The sequence below is a fragment of the Tupaia chinensis genome, unplaced genomic scaffold (genome assembly GCF_000334495.1).
Source record: "Tupaia chinensis unplaced genomic scaffold, TupChi_1.0 Scaffold000430_1, whole genome shotgun sequence".
NCBI classification, from domain to species: domain Eukaryota; kingdom Metazoa; phylum Chordata; class Mammalia; order Scandentia; family Tupaiidae; genus Tupaia; species Tupaia belangeri.
Window position 1 is genome coordinate 3,775,933 of NW_006159935.1, and position 25,200 is coordinate 3,801,132.

Consider the following 25,200-nt stretch of genomic DNA (forward strand, 5'->3'; position numbering starts at 1 on the left):
TACAGAGCCTTCTGATAGGTCTCAACACTTCGGATGGCTCTTTGGAGAAGATGGGAGGGTTTCCCTTGTTCTTGGAATCATAAGAAGATAAGTCAGAATGAACATTGGAAACTCATTCCTGGGACTCATTTCACAAGATTTTATTGAGTTTCCATTAGGCATACAAAGAGGAAGAAAGCGATTTCTGCGTGAAGATTGTGTAGTTTGGTGGGAAATCTTTAAGGACCTGGTGACACAAAGCTGCTATCAGAAATATACGTCTGTACAAAACCCAAACTGGCAGTGCGATTTTATTATGGCCTTGTTTTAGTTCTGTCTCTAGTATCAAGTGGGAAAATGATTGCTGGTTATTGTGATTTTTTTTTTAATTGCTAGAGAGAGCATGTACTCTTAAAAAAAGAGAGTAAAAACCAAAGCACCCCCTCGTGGGTCCCGTCACGCTGCAGTCCTCTTTCTCTACTCTATTCCATCAGGATTCCAGTTATACACACATGTACCCAGCATGTTTTTCAAGCCACCAGGGCCAGGATTTGAACCGTGGTTAGTCACGTGGGATCCAGCTCTTCACGCACAGTGCTTAACCACTGCACAACAGAACCAACCCTTCGAATTTTTTTATATACCTATGAAAAAATGCTATAAATGCTCAATTAGCTGATATTTATTGAAGACCCTTTTTTTGAGGAAGGAAAAGATGGAAACGGATGTGTTTTTCTAGGCCTACAAAATGGATGTAAAAGCACATAGATTGCTTTTTCCCTTCTGGTCTCTACTTCCCTGTTAAGGTTGGGCAATGTTTATTTTCTGCCTGTTTTATAAAGTTGCTGAGTACTATAATGAGTTTATATTTATAGAGCACTTGGAGCTTTTTGGATGAAAGGTGCTAAATTAGAGTTTATTGTTTATTGAATTTATTTGATGTGTCCAACCTCCTGGGAACATTTGCTGAAGTTAATTAAAAACAGATAGTCCTCACTCCGATGCGTACAGTGCCACTTACAAACCAATCGCATAAACAGTGTGGCTTCCATCGGCCTAACTCGGGAACCTGGAGAACCATACTTCTTCCCGGCAGGATGATCCTACTTTTATGGGAGGGATGAGTTTGACTGCTAGGTAAAAACACAGACATGCTCTCAACCATGTCTGAGCCCCCATTTTAAAAAATACATAGAACCCAGAGATCTTCCTAAATTTCCAAATATAACTTAAATGTTTAAAAAAATTGCAAATAACCTTTCCTATCATTTTGGAAGAAAAGAAGGTAAGAGTCTGTGTCTTATATACAGTTCTTATGATCCCTCCTTCTCTCAGGAGTGACAGTCCATCGCAGCCACTTGGAACACCTGTGCTGGCTTAACCCAACCTAGGGGCGTCGGCGAGGTGCACCCATAACACGGCTTGTTTTCTCCCTTTGCCAGTTGGTGATGGAGTTTTGTGGCGCCGGCTCTGTTACGGACTTGATCAAGAACACAAAAGGGAACACGTTGAAAGAGGAGTGGACCGCGTACATCTGCCGAGAGATCTTACGGGTAGGTGACCCGGGAGGACTGGCTTACCGCCTAAAGTCTGTGGGAAACACAGTATAACGTAGAGAGTGCTGTCTTTGTTCTAGACTTCTAGTGACATTCACAAACATAGCAGGCATGTCTTAGAGACACCTTCTCATAGGGGCGGTGGGGGGCGTCATTTGGTGTGCTGGGCCGTTCTAATTATTGGTCATGCAGTTTTACTTAGAGGGTGACAGCTAAAGATTTCCCTTAGCAAGGAAAGGTAAATATCATTTTTAGTGACATTTTCTTTTTTTTCTTTCCAATTTATTTATTTGCATTCATTCACTGTACATCATTACAGCATATAAAGTGAGATTTTCCATCCAGAGTACACTGTATATTGTCTCAATCAAGCACATCAACAAACATGTTATTGTCAGCAAATGATCTTCCACTTCTTGTTTTCTGTATGTTTTGCTTTTGTTCCCCCCATCCTTGATTCCCTATCTCTTACCCTCTGCCATCTCCCACTCTCCTCCCTCACTGTCTCTGGTATCTATGTTTGCTTTCTATACTGTTTTACCCCCACATTTTATTGAATCACCAAAGACCCTAATCAATCCAAATACCCTCCTAGCAAACACAGGTGACACACACATTTCCATGAACACAAGTCTAACTTTACGCATCCTATAAAATAGCACCTAGCTGGGGCTACATATCCTACTGCAGTCTTTAATGACATTTTCTACTGGAAATCTGATTTTAGATCAGAAAGAGTCTCACTTAGGATATGGATTATTTGAAGAGCTATTTTGACTACTCACTTGAGTTATCTATTTGTGAAAGTTTGTAACTAATATAATGCCTTCCCACCACTTAAAGTCCATATGGATACTGCGACTTTAGTTGTTTCTGTACATACAATCTAGTTTAATGGAGTTTACCTCTTAGAAGTCTTGGGGACTTAATCAATTAAATTAATCAAGATAGCTGGACAAGACTATGCCTGTTTGCCCATAGATTCCACAGTCAGGCAATCTGCACAATACTGTCAAATTTGTAGAGCTCAGTTCAAGAAGAAGGTATGTGGGTATCTTTCCGTTCATTCAGCCTAGTTTAGTTATCTCTTGCTACTAACATGGAGGCCATTATATGTCCACTGAGCATTCCCACTAGTTCTGTCTGGCAATCATTACTTATTTATAAGCTCTGCCTTCTTAATTGAAAGGAACAAAAGTTAAAAATGTTCTTCATTATGCGTCTAACATATGCTTTGAGAGACAGATGATGTGCTGTGGATGGAAGGATGAATTGACAGAATTTAAGAAGGAAGGCATAAACAGATTATGTCTATTCATTAAATGCAAAGTAGGTCAGTAGATTCATTAAATGCAAAGGAGACACATAGAAAATGAGATTTAAAAATGACAACATTGACGTAGCATAAAAAATAATCAAATACTTATAGATTTACAGAAAGATACGACTAACTTTTATCCTAAAGACTACAAATTATTATTGAGAGAAATTAAAGACCTTAATAAATGGAAGTATATACCATTTCATTAAAATGCTCTCTACTGTAAAGATGTAATTTCTCCCAATTTGATTCATGGTTTCATTGAAGTCCCAACTAAAGTCCCTGATGGTATATTTGTGGAAGTTGACAAGATAATTTTGTAAAAATATATGAAACTGCAAAGGGCCGTGAATAACCAGAGCAATCTTGAAGAAGAACAAAGTGGAGGAGTTATTATAAAGCTACTAAGTAATTAAGACAGAATAATATTGTTCCAAGGTTACATGATGGCCAAGGAACTGACTCGAGAGTCTAGGAAGTGACTCAGGCCATGCGGACTCCTTGTTTATGATGAAGGAAATGCTTCTGCGTGTGAGGAAAGGGTGCTGAGCAGTGATCATACTGGTCAGTCCAATGGCCTGGTGAGAGCGTGGAGCTCAACTCCTGCTTTATACCATATTCAAAACTTTATTCTAGCTGGACTATAGATGTAAATGGGAAAGACAGAACAACTAAAGCTCCTGGAAAAAATCCTGGGATAATACCTCTACGGCTTGGAGGAGGCAAAATCATCTCTTAAACAGAACACAAAACAAATGTGAAGGGAAAGCAAGGGGCCTGGCTGTTGGTCTCCTCCATGTCTGGTGTTTAGCTCCAAGTTGTCTTGATATGCCGTTGTATGAACTTCATTCCCATTTCTGACTTAAAATTTTGCTGCGAGAGAGCCAGGTGGATTATTTAGTCATCGAACCACTCATGGGTGCTAACCACCTGTCATTTTCCGGGGCTGGTGCTCCTCCATGTGCCTCTCTGCCCTGCTGGGTAACCCTGCAGGAGCTCAGTGTGAGAGCAGCAGGGATGTTTCGCCCCAGGGGCATCTCTCAACACTGTGTGTGGAAACTGTGGGGGTTTCCTCCTTCTAGGACTTTCTCCCAAATGACACAGCATGTGAGATAAGGTGATTTGTTAGATGAAACCTCTGATCACCTGATGTCCCTGACTACAGAAGTTTCTGAGATGTCCTTGCGTGCACTGGGAGACCTCATGAAACATAGCCTTCAGCTCATTGTGAGCTCTGGTGTCTTTCCAACCCCTTCAGTGGTGAAGGAGGGAACAGGATCCTCAGTCCCTCTCTTAAGGACTTTTTGGGGAGTTTGTGTGCTGTGAAAACCAGATTTAAAACTGTTGAATGTCTTACCTTGAGTCAAACTGACTAGATAGAAAGTCATTTTTTTTTTTTATGACACTTCAAACTGTCCTGTCACACAGCTTAAACTGATGTTCCTAAAGGTATATATGAATCTTTTTGGACATCTGGAGTCTCAAGCTGAATGTCTCCAACACAGCGATTCATGGTTTTTGTCTCATTTTGTGTCAACCTCGTCTTTCATGCCATGGTTTTGTTGTGAAGGAAAATTAAAAGAGCCAAAATAAATAATAAAATGACAGCACTTGGGAACCCAGTACTTTAGGTTATCAGATGTTGGCATAACATAATTTGCTTCACGACTCCAGTTTTAGATTCCTTTAGGTTATCATTTATCTGAAAAACAGGTGACTACCTTCGAGTAGGCCTATAGCTTGTAGAACTCACATCACAAAGATGCCCAGATCAATAACTCGTGGAGAAAGAGAACACAGTCAGGTTTGGAGACACCGAATCATCGTCTCACATAATGAGCACAAAGACACAAATATAACGCACTAAAAATAACAATGAAAATGCCAGCAAGGGAAATAGAAATTACTTTTCTTTCCAACGTGAGCCACATTGGCTGAAGTCAATGAGAATCTTCTTGGCTGGCTTAAGAGATATTTTATAGTGCTTAATTAAAATTGTATTATGTAAGGTAACGTTTACATTTTAATTCAAATGTTGCTCCCCCAAAAGGTGAAGATCCAGTTAAGTCAGGGTAATTTTAATTTTCAGTGTAGAGACTGTACAGATGTTTCTGTAACACACTCGGCCCGTTCGGTCCTCACTGTTCATGATACTGTGAATCTCAGGTGCATCAGACTGTATCACTCTGTGCATGCCTAAGGTCAGATCCTACATGCAAGCGTTTGGTTTAACACAGCACCGTGCGTGGCAGGGGCTGCCTGCGTGCTTCCATTGATGTGGATCAGTTGCCTATAACTCAGAGCAGCACTGTGAGCACATGAAAGGTGTGAACACGGTTCTGAGAGTATCTCTGAGTAAGTGCAGCTCGTTTGTGGGCCACTACTATCCAAAACAGTTGATTGCATCTTGGCTGACGTTCCTGTTAACGCTTCTCAACTCTCCACCATTCCAGGGGCTGAGTCATCTGCACCAGCATAAAGTGATCCATCGAGATATTAAAGGGCAAAATGTGTTGCTGACTGAAAATGCAGAAGTTAAACTAGGTAAGAGTTGAACCCAGTGAGTCTAGGGATTTTAGGAATTGAGGTTTTTTGCAACAGCCTGTGTTTTACACTTTATGGAAGTTTTTCACTGTGGATTTAAAGAATATTGTCCTCAAAATGGAAAGAAAAATTCTTTGTCTATTTATTTTCTTTTTTTGGAGAGGTTTTTGCTATAGGGCATGTATGCTCGCCAGACAGACAGAGACAGACAGAGAGACAGAAAGCAAGAAATCACCCCCCAGGGGAGATGGTCATGCCACAATCCCTTCTCCTCTCTTCTCCTCTCGGGATCTTAGACACACATGCACACACGCCCAGTGTGAGTTTAAGCCACTGGGTCCGGGACTCGAACCTCAGTCAACTACATGGGAGTCTAGCAACATAGCCATTATGCCAACTCTTGGTCCCTCTTTGTCTATTTATTTTCTAACAGCATTTTGAGAAATGTATTGTCTTTCATATGGCAAACAACACTATCAATTTAATCTATGTGTAGAATAATTGAGACTTTTTTCCAGTAAAGATTAGGAGTGATGAACCTTGAAGAGGTCCCCTGTATCTTATAGTTTATTTATATTGTTGCTGCTATAACAGAACGCAGATGATCTTATTTTTTTTTCACTGAAAATATCCATAGTTAGACATATTTAGAATAATCAATTTCTGCTATATTCTGGTACGTTTAAGTTATATTTACTTTGATTTCATTATTATCTAGGGCACTGTACAAAATGTCTATAGTCTCCTCTGGGCACATGCTGATTACCCCACTTTCGGCTGCCAGAGTGATCAGTGGGGAATCCTGTTCTCTGGCATCTTTGTTAGAGCCCTTCCCACAACAAATGTTGAACTGTTCAGATTAAGGAGAGAATCTCCACATGCATTTACCTGTTTGGCATGAATTGCCAAATATCTTATATGCTACTTAGTTAGTCATCTTTTAAAAAAAAAGAATCACTGTGCATATGATTATTTATTTTCAAAGAAACTGAATTATCTTCTGTTCTTATATCCCAAACATTCGCCCCTCCTTTTCATTACAATATATACTTTTCATTTGTTTTAGTTAGCGTCGGGGGCCACACTTGCATCTCCATGCAACTCCATGCGTGTTCTCTTTTAAAAACCAAAGCATATAGTGAGTAGGCCGGGCAGTTGTCTATGTGCCAGCCAGGTAAGCTGCCCTCAGGATCTCCACTCCTCACTCATTCACAGTTACTTGTTGAAAATACTGTCTTCTCGGCCCTGTATAAGACACGTTTATATCGATTATGCACATAAACGTCAGAGCAGCGTTACGTGGATGCATCACCCTCATGTTACACTGTTACACAGCAGGAAACCGCAGCTCAAAGAAGCCGATCTGGTAACCTAGGTCACACCACCAGTTCATGCAGAAACGTAAACCCAGGCAGCCTGACTCGGACCTCAGCGCTTCATCACCCTTTTTGTCCCCCTCAACGCCACCTTTTCTGGAAGCCAGTCTTGCCTTTGCTTCACACCTGGTTTGGACACCGCCGCAGCCTTAGTATAACAGAGTGTAACGTTCTGTGCTTTCCTCGTTTGCACACTCCATCTATGTATCCATGCAATCAGAAACTACACATTCACAGTATTAAAAAGGTAGGAGCGGGGACCAGCAGTGAGCATAATGGCTATGTCGCTGGATTCCCACGTAGTCGACCGCGGTTCGCGTCCTGGACCCGGTGGCTTAAAACTCATGCCGGGCGCATGTGCGTGCGTGCCCAAGATCCCGAGAGGAGAATGGAGGAGAAGGGATTGCGGCGTGACCATCCCCCGTGGGGGGTGATTTCTCGCTTTCTGTCTCTCTGTCTCTCTCTGTCTGGCGAGCGCACGTGCCCTATAGCGAAAATCTCTCAAAAGAAAAAAAAAAAAGGTAGGAGCAACTTGATTGCCTATCAGCAGCTAAGTGGATACACAAGCATGAATATTAGTTAGCCCTCAAAAGGAGGGAGATTCTGACACATGCCACAGTAGGGATGAACTTAGAAGGCATTATGCTAAATGAAATAAGCCAGTCACAAAATTATGATTTCATCCATACGAGATACCTTGAGTAGTCAGATTCATAGAGACAGAAAAACAGAGTAATTTCCAGGGACTGGGGCATGAGGGGAACTTATAGTTTAACAGGTACAGAGTTTCAGCTGGAGAAGATAAAAGAGTTCCAGAGATAAATGGTGGTAATGCTTACACAATGATGTGAATGTATATAATGCTATAAACGGGGATGTTTGAAAATGTCTACAATAATAAATCTTATGTTTATCTTACCATAATAAAAAAATACACATTCATTTTCATCATTAAAGCTTAACCTTTATTCATATATCTCCTCTTAAATAGTGGACTTTGGAGTCAGTGCCCAGCTTGACAGAACAGTGGGCAGAAGGAATACGTTCATTGGGACTCCATACTGGATGGCCCCAGAAGTTATCGCCTGTGACGAAAACCCAGATGCCACATATGATTTCAAGGTATGGCTTCTCCTTACGTTTCAGAACCGTGCCTGTCAGCCCGTCCTGGGTCTCACGATGGTAGAATGTTCACATGCCATTGGATTCATGATGCATGTGACCCAAAGAGTAAGCCCCAAAATACTGTTGGAATTTAAAATGATTAAATAAATGTAAATGGGGACCAGCAGTTAGCGTAATGGCTTTGTCGCTGGACTCCTGGATCCGGTGGCTTAAACTCATGCCGGGCGCGTGTGCGTGCGTGCCCAAGATCCCAAGAGGAGAACGGAGGAGAAGGGATTGCGGTGTGACCATCCCCCCTGGGGGGTGATTTCTCACTTTCTGTCTTTGTCTCTCTCTGTCTGTCTGGCGAGTACACACACCCTATAGCAAAAACCTCTAAAAAAAAAAAAGAAAAGAGACATAAGTGAAAGTCTTTCAGTGAACCAGCACATCATATCCTATTGACTGTTCATTTAAAAAAGTTTAAAACTAAAGGTTAAATCATATTTTACATTCTTTAGAATTTGCTCTTCTTTTCAGAGGAAAATAGATTAGATTTCTGCTTTGGTTACAGTTTAGATTTTTGGGAAAGTATATAATCTGCTAGCATGTTATATTAGAAGAAACCAAGGTCTGAATTTTTGCTTTGGGTCATTTTTTATTAAGAGTAATTAGACTGATTCGACGGTACATTGCTCAAAATCTAGCGACTGTCTTCCGAGAGAGAAGAGTCAAGCGGGTTGTTGGTAAGGGCTTTGTGCTGTTGCTGTAGCGTGGAGTAGTATTTCCCAGAAATTGGACTTGGGACGAGTCACTTTGTCTTGTAACTAGAAACTTGCTGTAAATTCAAAGCAGCACTGACATAGTGGTGACAGCTGTACCCTTGTCTGGAGCATCCTCCTCTTTTCTATGATGCTAGCCAGGTGTTGAATATAAGTTTGGGTTACGGCTCCATCAGCCGTTGAGGTCAGGTGACACTTCTTTCTCATGAGCTGTGGCTAAAAGTCACGGCAATAAAATCGGGAGCAATGGGGTCTAAGAAATGTTGGGCCATGCACCAGGCAGAGAGACACCCCATGGTCTTTGTGTAAATCACAGGACAACCTGGGGCAAAACTCGATACTACCTGGACTGGTTTAGAAGGTGAATAGACTTTTCACCAAAGGACTTTAGTAACCCTCTCAAAATACCCTCATCATCACATATAAGTCAAGTGAGGCCAGAGGTTTCTGTAAGTGCTCACGTATTTAGTGATCTTCTTAGAGCTAGGACTTGAGCCTAGGCCTCCCAGCCCTCTATGTAGGGTTCTGCCCAGTGTATACCTGTCGTATACCTGTCCCTCTGTAATGTACTTCTAGATAAATGTCCAGTTTATCAACCAAATACCTCTGGAGCGTGTGTCTGAAGTATTGCTCTTCAAAAGAACATGTTTAGTCCTCCAGAATATGGGGTTATTCAATAAATCAGGTCACAAAGATGCCAACACTGCAGTGTCTTCAGGATCCAGTGTCTCAGGGCATTGACAAAATTATTTGCTTCTTTGGGGAGATGCAAGCTCAAAGATTTGAAAACATAACAATCTACTGTAAATCTCTTCCTTACTTCAAAGTTAGTCACTGTAATAACCTGACAACAGTCTGTCTGAAAACAGCTGCCAAGTTAAAAATTAATCGCCTGCCAAAATAGATGTCACATATTTAAACTGCTAATGATAAGGCCACTTAAATCATTCCATTTGCAGAACCCAGCAGAGGAGCCACTACAGAATGCACATCCTAGGCCAGATATGTGCCCGTAATTGGCCATAACAGTTCTTCAAATTGAAGTCACACGTACAAGTGCCAACTGGTTCTACATTTGTGACCTGATGTTTTAGACCACTTTATAACATGCCATGGGAAATTAGAGTGTTTTAGACTCTTTACTCTCAGCTTAAACATATTTTTTTATATTTTTTTGTTTCGATTTCTTTTATACATTCTATCACATGTGTCACTTAGCTTGCAAAGGGAGTATTCCAACAAGTATACATTTCTCACCAGTCCAGTTGAGAATACTATACGTGTTATCTGCAACAGATAATGGCCTATTTCTTTGTCCCGTAACTGCCTTGCCTCTATTTTTCTCCTTAATGTCTTTCCTCAGATTCTCCTCTTGCTTCAACTTTTAAGTATTGTGAGGCCAGCAGATGCCATAATGGTTCTGTTGCTGGACTCCCAGATAGTTGACCATGGTTCACATCCCAGATCCAGTCACTTAAAGCTCATGCTGGGCACATGTGCGTGCATGCCCAAAATTCGGAGAGGAGAGGAGAGGAGAGGGGATTGCAGTGTGGCCATCCCCTCGGTAGGTGACTTCTTGCTTTCTGTTTCTCTGGCGAGCACACGTGCTCTATAGCAAAAATATCTCTCGAAAGGAAAAAAAAAAAAACTAACTAGTATTGTGATTGGCCGCATTTATATGGGCGTTTTGTTCTGTGACGTAAAGCAGATCCCTGGGACTGACTTGTTTTCACCAGAGTAACTAGAAGAGGACGTTCTTCTGACCAAGCCAAAGCTTGGATTTAAACTGATTATCTCAGTCCTCTTTCCTCAAATTATAGCTCAGGACTATAGTCTGGGATCAGCGTGACGTCTTCGGGGCCGATACCTAGCTCCAGGAGTGGACAGAGCCTGGTGTGTGAGTAGCTCAGGAGGAAATCTTGCTGCAGTGTGACATTGGGGTTCCGGAGGTGCCGTGTGACTGTCAAAGCACCCTGAGACATGAAAACAAGGGAAGATTAATTTCTGTGTCTTTCATCAAAAAATAAGAATCCTATAGAGAGAACAGTTTGAACCATATCGGTCATTTAGACCTAGGCACAAATGTCACAGTGTTTGCACAAAAGGGGGGAAAAGAACCTGAAGGCCACTGGTCCCTCGTCACGAGTGAAATACAAAGCATGACAACAGCTCAAGTCAGGAAGACCAGGCAGAAAGGAAGGTTTGGGGGATCTTTGAAGATTTATTTCAACTACTTCTCAATTTTACCGAAGAAGCTAATCTTTAAATGATCTTTATACATTTTTTGGGGGGAGACACCGTAGCTTATCAATTTTTCTATTTCGTATTTTTAGGGATATGACTTGTGTCCAGGAAACAACATAACAATACATTGATTTTCAAAATCCTTTAGTCATTCACTCAACGTGTGTTTACGGCATACCTGACGTGTGTATGGAATTCGCCGGGCTCTGTCCCTGCAGGTTCCGACTGGAGAGTTCAGTGGAGACACTGTCAGAGCTCGGTATTCAGTCTTGTGTCTCGTGGTCCTTTTTTCTTTTTCTTTTTTTTTTTTTCTGGAGAGGTTTTTGCTATAGGCCTTGTGCGCTCGCCAGAAGGAAAGAGAGGGACAGAGAGATAGAAAGCGAGAAATCACCCCCCAGGGGGGATGGCCACGCTGCAATCCCTTCTCCTCTGTTCTCCTCTCGGGATCTTGGGCACACACGCACACGCGCCCAGCGTGAGTTTAGGCCACTGGGTCCAGGACTTGAACCGCAGTCAACTACATGGGAGTCCAGCGACATAGCCATTACACTAACTGCTGGTCCCTGTCTCGTAGTCCTTTTGACTCAAGCTGATGTCAACGCCTTGTTCTCTTGTGTTGTGGATACTTTCTACCCAGAGCATGCGCTTAGAGTAAAAGAAGACGTGAAGCCTCCTGGATTTAGTAGAGTCCTTGCTTTAAAATGCAGACAAAACACAAAAGGGGAAAGTATCGTATAGTTTTAATTGACTTATTATTTATTGGTGATTACTTATTAGCTCTTTATTATTTGATGTATCAAAGATGTTTTTAAAAACTCCTGTAAGTTGTTCTTTTAAAATAAACTGAAGTGATTCAGCATGACAGGGCCTCTGTAGGAGAGTTTTCTGGAGAGCTCCTGCTGCTCGCTGCAGCCTGGTCTGTGTGCTATCTCCCGGACGCAGTCGGTAACGCTCCCAAACAGGCCTTCCTCTGAGGAGGAGCGCTGCAATCGCGTTCGCCTGGCGTGCCGGCTTCCCCCAGAGCCCTTCCTTTCTTGTTTTCAGAAATTCTGTCAAAACACTTCAAGTGAAAGGAAAGGTTTCATTTTCCTGATAAGTATGCGGGGCAGTAATGAAAGCTTTCTTGCTTCATAATAAGCATTCAAAAGATTTGAAATTAATAAACCTGTTCAAAATTCCTAGGCTGTTTAAATTGTTATTTTTAAAACTTACTTTGACTTTTATTTCAGTTAGAAGGGGTCCACTGCGCATTTCATCCCTGCATATTTGCTACTTTAACAGAAACACCCACTAAAGAGAGTTCTCAGTAGTCAAACGCCCATCCAGAGAGAGCTGGTTGAGTAGACTAGAAGGCCAGCAGGTGGCGTGGTGGTTAAGGCACTGGACCCCACATGGCCAATGGCATGGTTTGAGTCCCAGACTGAACAGCTTGAAAAACACACTGGGCTCCTGCGTATGCATGCCCTAAATCCCAAGAGGAGAATAGAGGAGAAGGGATTGAGGCATGGCCATCTCTCCGGAGGGTAATTTCATACCTTCTCTGTCTCTCCCCAGCAAAAGCATATTCCTTAGAGTAAAATAACTAAAAATTTAAGATAAAATGAAATACAACCTAATCAAATCAAATAAAAAAATAAACACTAGGACATTTATCCAGTGGACTACCATGTGGCCATGTCAGCAACGAGGGAACATATATATTGAATTTGGACAGATCCCAACCGAGAGTGTTAGGTGCAAAAAGCAGCCTGCAGTACAGTACGCCAGATGTAATCTTCCTGCCCCTTTCCTCTTCATGGAGGAAATGCTCACACACACACACACTCACACACTCACAGACACATCTCACTCACACAGGAAATCTGGAAAGAACCTGGAAAGACCCCATAGTGCTTATCTCCAAGCAGGCCACATCAGGGAAGGACTTGAAGGGTTTAGTTTCTCCATCTTTCTGCTCTGTCGCTATGGTTTCTGCCCCAGACCGTCCCTGCTCTCATATTGAGCTGGTGAAGTCAGAGGAGAGAGAGCAATGGCCCACCCCTCCCTTCCACTTCCTGCGCGGTCCTGTCCGCAGGCCTGATCTCTGCTGACGATGTGCGTTGTTCACCTGACCTGTTTCATGCCAGCTCTCACACAGGTGTACAAACCATTTGCAGACGCAGGCGTCTCCTCCAGATCCTGGGTGCATACAGTGCTCTGGCTGCAGAGAGTCCTTACTCTCCTGTGCCGCTGATGCTTGGTGTTATTTGGGCAGAGTGGACCTGCCTCCTCTGAGGAAGAGGCTCCGCTGGGGTTAAAGTGAGCAGCTTGCCTCATGAGAGTCGCTGCCTGCAGGGTGTGCCCTGGGAGAACAGTGACTGCAGAAGGGCGCATTTACACTCTGGAGCCAGTCCTGGCCTGGGTCACAGAGATCAAGCTATAGTCCTTCCCTAGCCGTCGGAAGGGAGGAGGTACATTGCTTTGTTAGTATCACCAGTGGCAAGTGGGAACTCCTAACCACATCTCTGTGGCTCCGGGTTCACACCCACCTGTGTGGTATTTGTTAGTCTGACAGGCCAGTGCCTCCTCCTGGTGACCTGCCGATCTCAGTGGAAGAGAGTAAGCCCTTCTCTTAACACGTTCCCCTCGGTCAGGGAACAAGTCTAAGAGGAGGAAGGACGAACGCTGTCCGTTCGGTTTGTTTCCTGTGTGACATGGGATTATGACCTTGACCTCTGCTCAAACACCCTCCGCGACCCTGACCTCCCCACCTTGGTTCTCTCTGTATGAAAAGCGATGTGTGAGTATCAGACGTGATGAATGAGAGTCGGTCTTTAGAAGTCACACAGGACCAGTTTAAAACGTAGACTTGGCCTCCTGTTTGCTCAGGGGAAATAGCCATACCTCAGGGAAGTTATGGGGTCGTCGGAAAAGTTGCTCTATGTTTTTCTAGGCAAAAAATGCATCCTAGCTTTTCTGACAACCCAATATTTAACCCTTCCAGGCCTGTATAAGATGGGAATAATTCGTTGTATGCTACAAGGTGATATTATCATAAAGTGAGTTAGTTCATAAAAATAATGCAGTGCCTCACAGCGGGGTTTGGGGCTTTCTGTATAATCTCAAAGTATTTCTGTTTAGAACGTCAAATCCCAGCACTGTCGTATGGTTCAATGTTATCTGGTGTTTCACATTTCGAACTTCCTGCTTCTGTGGGGTTAAAATACGCCTTCTGTAACTCCTACCACTGGATTAAGATGTTGTCCTTGGGAACAAGGCACACTGTGTATGCAAATCCTTTTCCCAGTTGGCGCACTTCTGGAAGAATAAATTAACAGCAAATCAGTTACCCAGCCGGACTGTTTTCTAGCCTGTGAAACTCGGTAGAATCCTCTGTGCTGGTTGTGCTCACCGCTGAGCTGCTGATTACTCTGCTCTAGACGGCTGTGTGTCCCTCTGCTTTGGGGTTAACTGCAGGACTCTCCCGTCTCCTTTCTGCTCGCCCACTTGACTTACCAGGCTCGGCCAGCAGGGGGCGATAGAGGGAGACGGCGACTCAGGAAGGAAGGAGGACATGCATTTTCCTCTCTGCTTCCTGGCAGCTTCTTTGTGCCTGCCTTGTCCTCGTGCTTTCTGTGAGAGCCATGGAGTACCTAAGCTGCCACCTTCCCTAGCTTGGACTTGCTGGCCGAGCCTCCAGGCGACGAGAACGCGTCCTGTGAGTCTGTCTGCACCCATGTCGTTAAATGCTAGTACTAGGCCCTGGGTGTGCATCATCTTATTGACATTTCATGCCAACCCTTCACATGACAGCTGAGGAAAGGGCTCAGAGCTGTCGAGTGGCTTGCCTCCAGTCGCCAAGCTAGTCGTGTTCGAGCTGGAAGTCACACCTAGGGCTGCCTGACTGCAGGTGCAAGTTCTTTCTGCCGCGAGGTGTGCCCTGGGTTCTTTCCTGTGCCTCGCTGCCTCTCTGCCCTGGTACGGCTGGTCCTGGCACCCGGGGTATTGCTGTCCCTCACCGCGTGGAGCAGCCCAGCCCCAGGAGGAATGCTCCCTCGTTCTGCTCACGTTGTCTGTCTGCCAGCCAGCCCCTCACCCCCTCCCAGGAAGCTGTGTCTTGCCTCTGCCTTCTCAGAGACACTAGAATTTGTCTCCGTTCCATTTGTAACACACACAGGACTGGGGCTATTAATCATGCCGCAGGCCAGGCTGCACAGCACCTCTGGAATAATGAATTACCCAGCTCCTGCCAAAATGAGTCACACCGTGGCCACGAAGGAAACTTATCTCTCCCCGACCCCCTCATCTTGTTCCTCCCTCTTCCCTTTCTCATCCCCTGTGCTTTGTCTTGCCAGTTGTAATTGGAGCATTTCCTCCTGTATTTAAGTTCTGAAGTGTCTTTGAGACTCGCTAATGTAGCCAAAGGTTTAAACAGGGCCCGTCAAGGACATTTATGGCTTTCTAGCATGGGCAGTTAAGTGTGGCTTACAAGCAGCTTTGGGTCTATATGGCCTGGAATATAAATGTTCCTTTTTAAAAACAAGAGAATGCCAGCGGAAGAAGTGACATCAAATGAAGGCTTAACGAAGCGGCAGTATTTGGCCTGGGCATGTGACTTGAAGGATGCAGAAGTAGTTGGGACAGTGTGACCTTTGCTTTAAAGGGGGTGTTTTGAGGGTTGGGGGAGAGGCTGCCCAGGTGGGAGTCCGAGAGGGTCTGTACTAATCAAAGGAGACATTTCTCCATTTATCCTTCCTGCAGCCTGTGGGGTACATCCCGGATCACCCAACAAGAGACTTCCTCCCTTTCTCACTGTCACAATATGCTTTCTCAGACTATTGCGGTGCACATATTATTACTTAGGAAGTCTAGAATCCAGGGCTGATTGATGGTGGCTCGGTGTCTTCAGAAACCCAGGCTCCTACTTCCCACCTTATCATCCTTCATTTGCAGACTATTACCTCATGGTCGCAATATGGATGCGATAGCTCCAGATATCATGTTTTTTATTTAAAACATTAAGAAATGAGGAAGAGCTGGCGAGACACTAGCTGTGTTTGTCCCTTATTTCAGGAAAAGCGAAAGTTCCCAAGAGACATTTGCTGTGTCTCATTGGCCTGACCTATTTCACATGCCCGACTACAGTTCTTACTACAAGAGGTGGGATAGGCGGGCGTCACTTCCTGAGCTCTGACGCCTTCTCAGCTACCCGGCAAACAGTATCTGGCACAGCCACGTGGAGTGAACTCACAGGAGACTACGGGCAGTCGAAGGCAGGCTCCGCTAACAGTAGCGGAGAAGGAGACTGACATTCTTCTGCCCCTGGTGTGCAGATTTTGTGCTCGGAAGCCTGCCTAAATACCTGCATGTCCATTACCTGCATGGTGATGCTGAGAAAGCCGCATTCTACCCATTCTAAATTAGGAACCTGGGTTTGAATCCAGACCGGATGATAAGGCAAGTTTTAGCACGAAACCGGGGTGCCTCACCGAATCTCCACACCTCCATTGAACTGTGGTAACTTTCGTAACCTGTAAACAAAGCAGAAATCCAGAAGGAATATTTGATGAGCCCCTAGTTAACAAAAAACATTGTGAATCTCAAGTTCTTCCATTGGTGATAATTAAGAGGGGACTGGTAGAGGAGACTGGAGACCCAGTTCTGTTCAGAACCTGGAGCTGAGTCTTAGGGTCTTGGGCAAGTCACTTCCCTCGTCTGTGAAACAAAAGCTTCAACAAGATGATCTGCAAGGACAGCCAGCCTGGACGCTGACGTTGCTCTCTCGTATCTTTCACTTGTTCATTCATCCCACAGACACTTACTCAGGGACTCCTGTGTTCCAGGTACAACAAAGATCCCTGCTTTGGGGGCCTCGTGTGTGTGTGTGTGTGTGTGTGTGTGTTGGAGATAAGGGGTGCAAACAGTAGAAACAAAATGTAGTAAATAGGAGCTAGCAGATGGCGTAATAGTTACACTACTGGACTCTCACATAGTTGACCACGGTTCGAGTCCCAGACCCGGTGACTTGAAACTCACACTGGGCACGTGTGAGTGTATTTCCCAAGATCCCAAGAGGAGAATGGATGAGAAGGGATGGTGGTGTGTCCATCCCCTCGGGTGTGCGTGTCTGTGTATGATTTCTCCTTTTCTGTCTCTCTGGCGAGTGCACACACCTTATAGCAAAAATCTCTCTAAAAATAATGTGGTAAATGGGAAGTGAAGAAGCATGGTGTGTTAGAAGACAGCCAGTTCTGTGGGGACAAACAGGGCAAAGGGCAGTGCTGGGGGAGCTTGCAGTGGCCCTGACCGGGAACGTGGGATTCGACAGACTGTATGGAGGGGAGGATCCACCTGCCGTCACTGGGAAGGCAGGGTCAGACTTGAGTGTTGCTCACAGCAAGAGAGCCAAGACCAAAGGCAGAAGGGTGCCTGGGCTTTCTGAATATTTTCTTTCCAGTTCGATGCCTGACCTAGAGTCCTTCCTGTCCCAGTGCCATGGCTTTCTTTCTAGCATGTTGGTTTCAAACTAGCGCAAAGCTTTCTAGCCTTGAAAGCCATTTTCGTTTGACCCGACTGTGCAGTTAGGGGCTAGAGCCTGTGTCCACCTGTCGTTGGGATATTGGGGCAAGGCTGGCAAAACTACGAAGGCCTGCTGTTTCTTCTAGAAATAGCACAAAGACCTTTGGAGCTGACCCACCATTTCCAGGCCATTTTTGCTGTTTCCTGTTTTGCATCTCCTGCATAGGGAGTGACTCATTGTTGTCGTCATGTTCCCAAATGATCATCTTTGGGTATCAATCATAAAACCCCAGGTACAGGAGAGCTGTGTGTTCATCTTTACCAGTTGCCGCTGTCGAGCCTCCTGCAGTAAACGGCCATGCCTGCCCCATTAGCTCCGGAAATGGCCTCAGTAAGGAAGACGAGCACCTGCGAGAACACTCGGTCACTTGTTTGGCTATGTAAAAATAGTGTGCGCGCGCGCGCGTGTGTGTGTGTTCAATGAAAACCTTTGACTATGTCGTGAAATAGAACATAGACAGAAGACAAGAGCTGCCTTCTTGAGCTGTGGTGTATGCAGAAAACCACTTGGAATCTGGTGGTGCTATTGTGAAGGTGACTTGTTACCCCAGTTGAACTAGGAACATGTGAGGAATTGCCTCGTGGGCCCAGTTTGAGGTTAGCATGTGTCAGCCGCCTGCTCTAAGGTAGATTGCACTTTGGTGGTAGACCAGATGCCCCGTTTGAGGTTAGCATGTGTCAGCCACCTGCTCTAAGGTAGATTGCACTTTGGTGGTAGACCAGATGCCTTCAGAAGGCTCCCTCCATCGTCCAGGCCTCTGCCCCAGCACTGAACAGGCCTGAACGTCATTCACAGGGTACTGAGAAACTGAGTTCTAGGGGATGACTGAGCATGGGTTTCTCATTTCTCTTCCAATTACATCTCTTTTTCACATGGCCTTGACGTTTGTTGGATGGGAATAGCAATAACTCTGATCTCTCTAATCTGAGCAAGGTTACAGGTGAGGATTTCAAATAATGTACAAGATGCATGAGGTATTTAAAACAAGAGAAGAGTGAGACTCTATGTGAACTCCATTGAACCACATTTCTTATTAGATTTTCTTGCCCATCTACTGTGAAATTGAGGCTGCAAGCTCCTCTCTGAAGTTGTCTGCCTAGTTTTTCTCCCCCTCGTGATTTGCCACCTCCCACGCAATATTTAGAGATGACTGAGCCATAAACATGGTGTGGGAGAAGCATGTTATCAGGGACTGAGAGTCCACAGGTAGAGTGTAAGTTTTGACTTAGGACATTCTGACCAGAGCATGAAAGTTAGTCTGAGAAAAAGAAAGATTAGAGGCTCTATTTTACTATTAGTCTGGTATAAGGTAGAATACATTCATTTATCTGTTCCATGCATATTTTGAACACCTGCCACTGTACCCACCTCTGTTCTAAGCACAAGAGATACATCAGCGAACATCCAAAAGTCTCCATGTCCTCATTTATACTAGGTTAATCCATACGGAATGGCTGCTTTATAGGTCAAAATCAGCCGAATGTAAATAACACCTGCTGTAGGGTCCAGCCATCCCATTCCTAGATATTTACGCAAAAGAAGTAAAGCCATATACCCAAGTACACACCCACAGACTTGTATACCTACGGTTGTAGCCGCGCTACGTGTGACAGCCCAAGCTGGGAGCAATCCAGATGTCCATCAACAAGTGGGTGCAGGCGCGGATTGTGAATTGCTCTGCAATGGAATTCTACACAGCAGGGGAAAGGACCAGGGCTCTGAGGCGTGCTGTACCATGGACGGACTCAGAAACATGCTAAATGAAGAAACCGGATTAAGAAACACCACATATTGTATGACGGTGTTGATCTAGAACTTTGGAAGACACAAGTTGGTCCAGGGTGACAGAAAACAGATCATTGGTTGCCTAGGGACAAGGGAGTGGGTTTGGGGACTGGAAGAAAAGGAGGGAGGGACTCAAGAAGGGCAAGTGGGCTCTTCCGGGAGTGGTGGAGATGTTTTCTCTTTGATTGTAGTGATGGGCGTATAGAGTATGCACATGCATGCCACACCCTACCAAATGGTATACTTAATGCATGCGATTACAGCTCCGCACACGCATTAGAAATATTAGGTCGTCAGGGAAGTCACGACGTATTTTCCTACGTGTTTCTGTGCAAAAATGCATCCTAACTTTCCCGACGGCCCAACAGTCACATAGGAGCATTCTCATGTAGTTCAACTGACAGAGAAATTCAGTGATGAGTCCATTTGTAACAGCCTTATATTCATTTTCCAAGCACTTATTGGAAACGTACCATGTGTCAGGCACCGTGAAAGGTACTGGCAGTGAGCGTGAATGGGGCCGGTGGTGCTCTGAAGCTGGTTGGGAGCAACGGTTGGCCAGCAGCTGAATGACTTTCCGGGGGCAGTTCTGAAGCAGTTCCCGGGTTGAACCAGGTTGTCCTTGGTTGGCTCGATTCATGCCTGTGTCTGTGCTTTCCTTCTTTTTCAGAGCGACTTGTGGTCTTTGGGCATCACCGCCATTGAGATGGCAGAAGGTGCTCCCCGTAAGTACCTCCCCCGGGGTGGAAGCTGCTGCTGGTCCGCTCGGTGGGTGCCGGTTTCTCGCCAGGAGCTGCAGTCGCTTTCCTTCTGCTACACCGAGCCCGGCATGGAAGCGAGCTGTCATATTTAGAAAGCAGAGTCATCTTAAATCAACCAGGAATCCATTCATTTCAGAGCAGTGCAGTGATCCCATTTCTAGGAGGAAAAAGGGGGGGGGAGCGAACTTTGGGGAGTCCTCTTTGTCTTGCAGATTCCGTGTGTCCTTTACACTGGGACTCCTCTGCACCAACGTTAGACTGTGACCAGCCCACAATGACTGCAAACTCCAAAGCACAGAAACTGAAAGCTGATGTCCTGAGCTTGGGTCACAAAGACGTGTGCTCGATTGCCATCACTCTTCTTTAAGCCCGATGTTTAGCATGTTAGGTTTCCCTGCTGTCGTTTGAGGGAGCGTGGCCACCCTGAGAAGCTCTCGAGTTCCCTGAGATCAGAACACAGCACTGCAGAGCTGCTCTGGGTGGCCCGAAGGGGCTGCACAGATGCCTCTGTGGGAGGCGTAAGTGACTGAGGGTGCTGGCCTCTGCATCGGCAGGAGGCCACTCTTCCCAAAGGCCACTACTCCTCAGCAACTAAGCACAGCAGGGAGACTAGGCAGGCCTTTCCTTGGAAGATACGGGGTTCCCTCACAGCAACTCTTACTCAAGTAATCCCTGGGACTCTGCAGGGCCTGCCGTGGACTGCAGCACTGTCTGGACACCTCCCTCGCTCCCTCTCTCCTGCAGTCAGTCAGCCTCGCATAGCACCCTGGTGACTCCCACCCTGCCTGGCTCCTTCTCTCTTCCCTTTCATGGAGGAATTTTCCCCTGTGTATCATTGCATGTTTAATACTGCCCGCTTCTCGAAACACCAGGCCTGGGACAGGCCCTCCTTCTGCATGCCAGATTGTTAGACTCACGAGTTTTTGCCTTCAAGTTATCATCATCTGATTTTTCAGTCTAGAGTTGGTAGAGCTATTAGATAAAATGGATGGGATTCATTCGTAGGATGATTGATTTGGAGTGTTGGTTGAAAAAAGCTATCCTCATTCACAATGCTAATAGGCATTTATGAATCAGAGAAATAATATACTGTAGTCTTCAAACCGTATTATGGTTCTTGGTGAGTGCTAGATGGGACTAAAAATAAACTTCAACTCACAGAATTTTTTTGGCTCTTAGGGAGCATATATGCTACAAATAAAAATACCCCCAGATGTTTGGAAATTAAACTAATAAAATATTTTTATTTTAGAAAGAATTATGTATGCTTTTACTGTACACACTAATGTCATATTTACAAGATGAAAATTTTTATAACTTTGTTTATCTGCTAGACTCTATTTGATTTCATCCTCTGGTCTTCCTGGGGCCAATGAATTTAAAAACAAAACAAACAAACAAAAAAAAACGAAAAGCCATTTTGGATATCTAGAAACAGAGAATGGTATTCTGGGGTAGTGCTTCAGACTCCAAAAATCTATGCAGATAATACTGCATTTGGATGACCCATGTTTGAGAAATAAACTGGATTTTCTAATATCTTTTATTTTATGGCAGCTCCCTTAATTAAAAACAGCTTACCTTCTCTCTTGTAGTTACCAGCTGATGTTTATTTTGAATGTCAGGTGGTTATTTACAGCAGAGATGACTGGTTGTCAACCCATTAACTTAGTTTCCTTAAAGATGAAGTAAAAATATATTCCAGAGAAAAGTTAACAATGTCAGTTTGAAACGTATTGTAATTTATCAGGCTCCTGTAATAGACTTCAGCTCTCTGAAAGGCTCACCAAGTGGAAGCTTCTGGGTCTTCTGGTTCCATGCTCACTGCCACGTGTGGGCTTGAAGAGTCATTTAGCAGCAGCGTCTGCACAGCACGACGGGCCGGCCTGGGTTGGCCTCCTAACTGGGGCCGGCCCTTGTCTTGGTGTCTTTCAGCTCTCTGTGACATGCACCCCATGAGAGCCCTCTTCCTCATCCCCCGGAACCCGGCACCTCGGCTGAAGTCTAAGAAGTGGTGAGTTCGGTCTTCGGTGTTTTGCAGATCTAAGGGTGACGTTTTCCTGGGATTCTCTTTTGGATTAGCTCAACCCCCTGGGTCCTGCTGACAGGACTAGACTGATACATATTAAAACGTGGTAAAGACTTTTCACATGCTGTATTCAGCTTACCGTCCATGCTGAGCGGCCTGCCATTGCTACAGAAAGTCGGGCCTCCACGCGTCCGAGGGAAGCTGCTTCAGCTTGAGTGGAGGGTGGAGTCCATGTAACACATGGAGGCGTATGGATTTGTGACCCGAGTGGTGGCTTTCCTGGGAGCACAGGACATTTGATCAGAGAGGGCGATCCTTTAGACAGCCAGGCCATTATAGTGGCCGGCTTCCTTTCTGTTCCTAAGACGCTGACTCCCTAACGCGTATTCGCACCTGGGCGTATCGGAGATGGTGCCCAGGCCCACGCGTGGACACTCGAAGCCTTGTACTTTTACTTTTGGCTTCCCTTCGTGACGGGTAATACTGGCCTCCTCTTCTGGGCAGTGGCATAACCTTTCCTCTTAATAAGCTTATTCACATACAGAGGTGACTTAATTTAAAGAAAGTACTACGTGAATAGTAGAATGAGCATTGTGAGGGTGGCAAAGACGACATGGACCGTGTATGATGGGCTGAAGTCTGGCGAAGACAGTTCTTCAGGTTAAGTCAGTTGTCGACTTCTGACTTTCTTGTGTACTTAGCCCTTCAAATCATATTGTCATTCTATTAACACAAAATCATAGCTTCCTCCTCTCCCCCAATGAAAATGGTGTGCCCTCCCTGATGGAGTCTTGAAGCCTCATCTAGCACGTGGCCAATGCCTATCCTTTTTCTGAAGACAAACGTGAGGCAGCTAGACCATGAAGGGGCATGACCCTTTTGCCCCTTTCATCCCACTTCATGGTCAGACTCCTGACGAGGGGCCCTCATGTTTCCCACCCACAGGTCCACCCTGCCCCATCCAGTGAGCAGCTTAGCTAAGACCAGTTACCTAGAAATGACACAGCAACCCTGGTGGGTTGACAGAAAGGCACACTGTGCAGAGGAGAGACGACAAGGCTGTGCGGGAGAGTGAGAGTTGCTATTGGCAACCAGCAGGCAGAGCACCCTCCGCCCCTCCCTCCCTTTGCAGGGCATTTCTCCCCAGCAACAGCCCTCTATTGGGTATCCACAGCACCTGACGGCAAGCACCCAGAGCCCTGCGTCCTCACTTCTCCTTGGAGCAGACTCCCAGGGAGAAGATCCAGCTCAGTTCTCTCCCCGGAAAGGAGGGCAACACTGCCGAGCCCTGTGCAGGGCCTAGGGAGCCTGCCATGCACGGTGGGCTTCACTGGCCTGCTCCCTGTCCCGTCTTCTGCTCCCCATTCCCTGCTGGAGAGGAGGGCACCCTGGCCACCCACCAGCACAGTGTGGCCACGCACCTTACTTTGAAAATCAGTGTATGAACTGTTAACACTAGTATGGAGGCTGAGCACTGCATTTTGGTGTGTGTGTGTGTGTGTGTGTGTGTGTGTGTGTGCAAGGGTTCTGCATCACTGCCTTGCTGAGGAGCTCCTGCTCCCTCCTAAGATGAGAGATTTTCCGGCTCAGCAGCAACCTCTCCCGACTCCAGGGCCGGTGTCAGTGGATCGTCAGCTTGTTCTGTTTGGGTCTTACCCATGGTCTGACTGCCCCTTTGCATGACCCCCTGACCCCTCAGAACGTGAGTGAACAGCCTCTGCACCAGTGTGGGTCTTCATCAACTCTGATGCAGAAAGGTCACTGCCCTTCTTTGAGAAATACAGACTTCGGGGCCAACCAGTGGAGTGGTGTTTAAGGCGCTGGATTCTCACATGGCTGACCATGGTTTGAACCCCAGACTGGGCAACTTGATAATCACAACCAATAAATACATAAATAAATGGTACATAAATAATAAAAGATACAGGCTTTGAGTAAAGAGGCTGATTTTGCTGCAAATCTCTGTCAAGAACTAATTTTGATAATCCTGGAGGGAGTTGCGGAGCCCAAGAACGGCGAGGCCAGAGCTGTTCCATCTCAGCCGAAGGAGCTCAGAAGGAAAGCCAGATAGGAGTAGGACTCCGTGCAGTGGGACAGGGAAGGGTCGATAATTCAAATGTTTGGGAGTGAGCAGGCAGAGTAACCCCCTGCCCAGGCATGGTTTCTCACTCGGATCTCAGCCTGCGAGAGGTGATCGTGCAGCCACCAACCACAGGTCACAGGACCTCGGTGTGGCTCCCATTTCCAAGTGTCAGAGGATTCCAGTCTTTAAGAGAAAATGTGTAAGCGCTTCCGAGTTCTGTCTTAAAAGACCAGGCCCAAAGCAATGTGAAATAGGTTAGGGTTTGCCTGAATAGGCTCCGGTGTTTGAAGTGTTTGCAATGAAAGGAACATTCTATTCATATTCCTTTTTCTGTTTGTTTTGTTTTGTTTTGTTAGATTTTTGCCATAGGGTATGTGCGCTCACTGGAGAGACAGAAAGAGGCAGAGAGGGAAAGGGAGGAAACACCCCATGGGGGATGGCTAAGCCACAATCCCTTCTCCATTTTTTTGCTGCCGGGTCCAGGACTCAAACCACGGAGTCGGCCATGTGGGATTCAGCCACCTTAGCCTCTATGCCATCTGCCGGTCCCATATTTTCCTTTTTTTCTGTATTTTCCCTTCCCATTTCCCAACCCTCCCCCCCCCCAAAAAAAAAGAACAACTACAAATGTTCTTTATTTCCTGTTCTTTTTTATCCAAATGAGCTGTCAGGCCACATGCACTGTTCTTAGTGTGTATGTCAAGGCATTACCAAAGGGGGCGCCACTGTGCAAGAGACCGCGAGACCTCTTCATTACAGGCATTCAGTTGGTGGCAATTTTCAGTCCACCTTATTGAGTCTACCACATACAAGGCATATCCTAGACTCTTAGTGTGAGCATTCTTTTCCTTGTGCTTTTTAAGGAAAGAAAGGCAGGAGCACCTCTTTCATGCCGTCGCTGTGGAAGGAAAGGAGACCACCACCACTAACTAACCCTGCTCTTCCTTCCTGTCAGATGTGGAGAGGCTGGGGTGCCACTGGGCACTCAGACACTCAGCCGATGAATCAGGGGTCTCTGGAAGGAATCTGAGGGACTCTCGCTCTGTCTCCACACCACCACCAGCCACCGAGCTGTCA

The 25,200-nt window shown here is 45.5% G+C and overlaps 1 protein-coding gene across 5 annotated transcripts in view; it reads left to right on the forward strand.

Annotated features, from left to right (window-relative positions):
- The window catches only part of TNIK (TRAF2 and NCK interacting kinase), a 417,539-nt gene that overhangs the window by 268,640 nt on the left and 123,699 nt on the right, over positions 1 to 25,200 (forward strand). For all 5 annotated transcript variants that reach the window (XM_006155057.3, XM_027774424.1, XM_027774425.1 and 2 more), the window contains 5 exons: positions 1,422 to 1,532; positions 5,310 to 5,400; positions 7,768 to 7,898; positions 19,921 to 19,975; positions 21,947 to 22,025. In XM_006155057.3, coding sequence (XP_006155119.1) covers positions 1,422 to 1,532; positions 5,310 to 5,400; positions 7,768 to 7,898; positions 19,921 to 19,975; positions 21,947 to 22,025 — 467 coding nt within the window. The remainder of the gene's footprint in view (positions 1 to 1,421; positions 1,533 to 5,309; positions 5,401 to 7,767; positions 7,899 to 19,920; positions 19,976 to 21,946; positions 22,026 to 25,200) is intronic.